Here is a 6,568-nt window from a genome sequence, read left to right on the forward strand (position 1 = left end):
CAGTGTATACAACATAAATAACACATATACAACATAAATACAACACATATACAACATAAATACAACACATACAACATAAATTAATGTTGTATGTGTTGTATTTATGTTGTATTTATACAACATAAATACAACACATATACAACAAATACAACATAAATACAACACATATACAACAAATACAACACATATAAAACGTAAATACAACACATATACAACATAAACACAACACATACAATATATATACAACATAAATACAACACATTTACAACATAAATACAACACATTTACGGCATATATACAAAAAATACAACAAATACATCACATTTACAACATAAATACAACACATATACAACATATACAACAAATACAACATAAATACGACACATTTACAACATAAATACAACACATATACAACATAAATACAACACATATACAACAAATACAACATATACAACATAAATACAACACATATACAACATAAATACAATACAAATACAACATAAATACAACACATATACAATATATGTACATTATATACAGCATATGTACAACATATATTCAACATAAATAAAACTGAACTGAAAAATGAATCAGTAACTGAAATCAGATTGATTTTTTTTCTACTAACTTTGATTGATCAGTAATCATTAATCCTACAAACAGGAGACTTTGTGATCAGATGGAGGGAAAATAATCAATAACCACAGCCTTGATATATTGATTATTATATCACTGTAAGATCAGTAACAATTGACTTCAGGTCAGTTTGATCTATTGATCAGCCTCAGTCTCCTTCTGACATCACTGTGATGAAACAGCAGTCTGATTGAACAGTCAGTTTCTGCCCCCTGCAGGCAGACAACAGGAAGTACACAGACCATAAACATTGATTACTTCAACTTCAGTCAGAGAAAACGTGAGAGCAAAAACAGATTCTGACTTCTGCTTCTTTTAATTGTTATTCATGTATTTCAAAACCATCTGAACCAACAAATCATCATTAAGTCACAGACTGACACATCACCTGGTTAGTTACCTGGTTGCTATAGTTACCTGTTTAGTTAGTTTCCACCTGTACCATGAAGCAGGTTCAACACATCCAGATGTTGTTTGTGTCAGTCGGCTCAACAAAACCTCAGACTGCAGTCAGAGTTTATCGACCAGCTGTTTGTTCACATGACAACACGTTTGATACTTCTTCTGCACAAAACTTGTGAGGAAGAACATAAACAAAATCATCACTGTGCTGCTAATAGTTGAGGAACACTGCAGAAAATTATGAATGATGTAACGTGATCAGTGTGTATATTGATCTGACACAATTTTCTGATCGGTGTTCTATTAGCTGTAATGCAGCAGCAGTGTGAGTCAGGGCAAACATAAAAACACCCAGAGTGGAGACATGATGTTTGAAGGAACCAAACCAGATTTCATGTTCGGAAGCTTATCATTAATACAGCTGCTGATCGATAAAATAGCTGCTGCTATGCAATGTATGCCTTTTTTGTTTTTATTTATTGAGCATACATTGCATAGAGCATAGATTGATGGCTAATCAATGCAATGTATGCCTTTTTTGTTTTGCACGGGTACTGTGGACAGCTACTTAATTTGTCACTTTACTTTACTTTGTTACTTTGGACTGTTATTTTGTTTGTCAAATAAATGAACACTGTGAAATTCAAGTATTTCATTCCCCCCCCCCCCCCCTCCGCGGCCCATTTGAATATCTCCCTAATTCTGAGGTCTCAAGGTTGGCAAGTATGCTGATCTGACTCGACTGCTCCTGTCTGATCTGACTCGACTGCTCCTGTCTGATCTGACTCGACTGCTCCTGTCTGATCTGACTCGACTGCTCCTGTCTGAAAGTTCCAACATGGCGGCGTCCGCAGCTTCACGTGAGCTCTTCACAGACGGAGTTAGAGCAGTTCTGCACACCTGGCCTGTTCTACAGGTAAATACACTGACAGTCAGGGAACACACTGACAGACTCACTGCGGAGCAGACGGGATTATGCTACCGGGCTAAGGCTGGTAGGCTAACGCTAAGAGGCTAACGCTATCAGGCTAACGCTATCACCCGCTGGGTGTCACCGGAGCGATTGTCTGTCGAATATCCGACTTTAGACTAACGTCACCGCGGTGCTAAGTCGAACACGTTACCGATCCGGAGCGCCGTACGCCGAGGTCACCGAGGTCCGGACCAAATACACATCATACAAATTGTCCAATAATTACTTAACATAATAAACATAATTCTACTTGAAAGATGCAAAAATATTGTACGCGATGTTATTATCTGACCAGCGGCACCAGCACAACGGTGGTTTATTAGCCTCCTAAATGCTGCGGTCAGTGAAACAAAGTATTACTTTGTCACTTCTATCAGCTGGCGATGGGGGGCGCTGCAAGAAGCAAAACAACCATGAAACTAAAGGCAAGAACGAAAGAGAAGAAACTAACAGATCAGTACCAGTGATGTCATCAATCCGGACGGGGACACCAGAGTGTGTGTGAGTCATCCCTGCAACCAGACTGATGAACTATGAAAATCAAAGTGGATGTATGTTTCGAGGTAGCCGACCCACTGGCAGAGTTTACGCTAGACTTTTGTGACGGTCCAAATGTCCGTAAATCCTTCGGAACCATGGCTGGTGTCACGTTAGACTCAAACAAAGTTTTTATTAATTCAGTATTAATTGAGCGTCTGAGGTCCGGAGCCTCTGAGGTCCAGCTCCAAACCCCGTACACAGAGGACCGTAGCCACCGTGGCTGTGTTGGCCCGTTGCCCGGTACGTTGGCGCGTCCGCCATATTGGATGTGGCAGGTATGACCTGCTAACGAGTGGACAGGAAAACTGAATAAAAAACACAAAGGTTTACATTTAACTGGTTTTAATGAATCATTTTTATCTTCAGTGATTTATATTCATTTAAGTTCTAATGACGTCATTATGACATCATCACTGAGACAACAAAATTAACAAAGTCTGCAAATCAAAGTTCTGAGACTCTGCAGCTGGCAGTGAAGAGAGAAACTCCATGACAGAAAAATATACTTATTATATTTTATACAAGAACAGTTTACCTGCAGGAAGCTTCTATTTTAAATATAAATATGTGAGCTGTAATAACACATGATGACGCTGATCATACAAACTGACCTGCATCATACAGTTTCTCTCTTCACTGATTTTTTGTACAATGAGTGTAGAAACTCTTTTAATAACTTCACCTGATGTCTGTGTTGTTCTGAGCTTGTTACATCACCATGGTCACTGAAGTTAAACACACCAAGCTTCATCAACAGTTCAGAGACTTCCAGCTGATCTGAGCTCAAACTGCATCTCAACACACGTTGTGTTTGTTCACTGGCAGGTGTCGACTTTGCCAATATGGCGTCTGCTCAGACGTTCGTCAAATCGTAAAGGCGGCGTCGATTTTTCTAAATCTGGTTTTCAGCCCTCGATGAAGCGTCTCCTCCTCCTCGTCCTCCTCCCCATCTTCCGCCTCAGCCTCCACCTCCACCTCTTCCTCCTCCCCCCCTCCTTTGTCCTCCTCCTCCCCCTTCAAATCCTCCTCCACCTCTCCTTCTTCCACCTCTGCCTCCACCTCTTCCTCCTCCACCCATTCCTCTGTCCTCCTCCTCCACCCCCTCCTCCCCCTCCCCCTCTTCTGCCTTAGCCTCCACCTCTTCCTCCTCCTCCACCTCCCCCTCTTCCGCCTCAGCCTCCACCTCTTCCTCTTCCTCCGTCCTCCCCCTCCTCCTCCTCCACATCCTCCTCCACCTCCCCCTCTTCTGCCTCAGCCTCCACCTCTTCCTCCTCCTCTTCCTCCACCCCCTCCACATCCTCCTCCACCTCCACATCCTCCTCCACCTCCCCTTCTTCCGCCTCAGCCTCCACCTCTTTCTCCGTCCTCCCCCTCCTCCTCCTCCCCCTCCACATCCTCATCCACATCCTCCTCCTCCTCCACATCCTCCTCCACCTCCCCCTCTTCCACCTCAGCCTCCACCTCTTCCTCCTCCTCCTCCTCCTCCCCCTCCACATCCTCCTCCACCTCCCCATCTTCCGCCTCAGCCTCCACCTCCACCTCTTCCTCCTCCCCCCCTCCTCTGTCCTCCTCCTCCCCCTCCACTGTCCTCCTCCTTCTCCCCCTTCAATCCTCCTCCACCTCTCCTTCTTCCACCTCAGCCTCCACCTCTTCCTCCTCCACCCATTCCTCTGTCCTCCTCCTCCACCCCCCTCCTCCCCCTCCCCCTCTCCCTCTTCTGCCTTAGCCTCCACCTCTTCCTCTTCCTCCTCCTCCCCCTCTTCCGCCTCAGCCTCCACCTCTTCCTCTTCCTCCGTCCTCCCCCTCCTCCACATCCTCCTCCACCTCCCCTTCTTCCGCCTCAGCCTCCACCTCCACCTCTTCCTCCTCCTCCTCCCCCTCCACATCCTCCTCCACCTCCCCTTCTTCCGCCTCAGCCTCCACCTCTTCCTCCTCCTCTTCCTCCACCCCCTCCACATCCTCCTCCACCTCCACATCCTCCTCCACCTCCACCTCCACATCCTCCTCCACCTCCCCTTCTTCCGCCTCAGCCTCCACCTCTTTCTCCGTCCTCCCCCTCCTCCTCCTCCACATCCTCCTCCACCTCCCCTTCTTCCGCCTCAGCCTCCACCTCCTCCTCCATCAATATACACTGATAATACACAATATTCCAGCTGTGACTCTGTCGGCAGATCAGTGTGACACGTTCCTCCCAGAAAAAAGACGTGAGTCACTTGACGACGACAACGACGACGACGCTCACACAAAGCTAGCATGAAGCTAACAACTGATCAGCTGTCAGCTCATAGAATATAACTCACTGTGTGTTTATTTGTTTTTATTTCCCAGATCGCCGTGGACAATGGGTTTGGGGGTGTGTACGGCCAGCAGAAAGCTGATTGGATGGTGGATGTGGTCCAGCAGTATTTCCATGACAACGGTAACCTGTCAGCTATAAATACATCATTTCCTTAAAGTGATTTACAGTGTGTACTGCAGTACTGACCTTAGGATTACTCTGCTACACATATAGCTATACACAGCTGAGAGGAAGTACTCTGATGTTAATGGTGACGTGTGTGTGTGTGTGTGTGTGTGTGTGTGTGAGATCAGCTGACCTGCAGCAGTACGAGGTGGAGGACTTCATCACTCAGCTGATGGATCAGGAGTTTGACACAGTGGTGGATGATGGGAGTTTACCTCAGGTGCACGCACGCACGCACGCACGCACGCACGCACGCTCTTCCTGTACCTGTGCAGGTTGATGATGATGTCACGTTTACCTCTTGTACCTGTGCAGGTGTCTGTCAGTCTGCTGCAGGTGTTCAGTCAGTGGCAGCAGGGGGCACTGCAGCAGCTCAAACACACCATCAACACTCTGACCCAGAAGACGAGTCAGAGGGCGAAGGTCACAGCTCCGCCCACACAGTCTGATAACGACAGTGATGATGAAACACAGGTACGTCTCACCTGCCCGTTATCATACTAAAGACACCAGAATCAGCAGCTGTTTCCTGACTGGATGTTCAGGTCTGGTGTTCTTGTGCCTGATGTTTGTAAACAAACAGCCGGCGGAGCTGAAACTGATTGTGAGCTGTTATTTTCCCGGTAAACACACCAACCTCTTCAGCAGTCAGCTGCAGTGTCTCTGGGCCTGTAATGGACCAGCTGCAGTGTCTCTGGGCCCGTAGCGGACCAGCTGCAGTGTCTCTGGGCCTGTAGCGGACCAGCTGCAGTGTCTCTGAGCCTGTAATGGACCAGTCGCAGTGTCTCTGGGCCCGTAGCAGCCCAGCTGCAGTGTCTCTGGACCTGTAATGGACCAGTGCAGTGTCTCTGGGCCCGTAGCGGACCAGCTGCAGTGTCTCTGGGCCTGTAGCGGACCAGCTGCAGTGTCTCTGGGCCTGTAGTAAGCCAGCGGCAGCCTGGACAGCTGGCCTGTCGCTCTGTCTGTCAAACACAGAGACACTGTCTCTTGAGGACAGTGACCCTGAGAGGAACAGCAGCAATTCAGGAGAGAAGTTTGTGTGTTTACCTGGAAACTACAGCTCATAAACCACCAGATCAGAACCAGAGCTGCTGTGAGTTCAGTGCAGTCAAGTGTAGAGAAGACAGCCAATCAGAGGAGTAGGGCAGGTCTTACAGCGTCTGTTTATTTTAGCAGGTGTTTGAATGAAACCATAGTAACGGACGTGTTTGTGTTCAGGCGATGGACTGTGAGTCGTCCAGTCCATCAGTCAGCAGGACAGAACCTCCTCCTCCTCGTCAGGACGAAGACGACGGCTGGACGGTGGTCCGGAAGAAGTGATGAAGAGGACGAGAGCAGAATGAACTGTTGACCTTTGACCCTCAACATGGGACTGTAAACGTTTCTATTGGGCGATGAACTGTTGCCGTCGTCATGGTGATCTGAGTGCAGAGAGGACGCCATCTTTACAGATGAGTCTGTTTTTATATTAAATGTGTTGAAGCTGCTGCAGTTTCCTGTCTGATCACTGTTATTGATCACTGAGAGGTTAACAGACGGTTCAGTTGCTGGTG

The 6,568-nt window shown here is 47.0% G+C and overlaps 1 protein-coding gene across 1 annotated transcript; it reads left to right on the forward strand.

Annotated features, from left to right (window-relative positions):
- Positions 1-1,822: 1,822 nt before the first annotated feature.
- Positions 1,823-6,501, forward strand: tsr2 (TSR2 ribosome maturation factor). Its single transcript, XM_084366143.1, has 5 exons — positions 1,823-1,954; positions 4,880-4,970; positions 5,144-5,235; positions 5,331-5,489; positions 6,234-6,501. Exons 1-5 carry the CDS (start codon positions 1,877-1,879, stop codon positions 6,333-6,335), a joined length of 522 nt encoding a protein of 173 aa, XP_084222269.1. The 5' UTR covers positions 1,823-1,876; the 3' UTR covers positions 6,336-6,501.
- The last annotated feature ends 67 nt before the right edge of the window (positions 6,502-6,568 follow it).

The sequence above is a fragment of the Pagrus pagrus genome, assembly GCF_965226575.1.
Source record: "Pagrus pagrus genome assembly, chromosome: 11".
In the NCBI taxonomy this organism is placed as follows: domain Eukaryota; kingdom Metazoa; phylum Chordata; class Actinopteri; order Spariformes; family Sparidae; genus Pagrus; species Pagrus pagrus.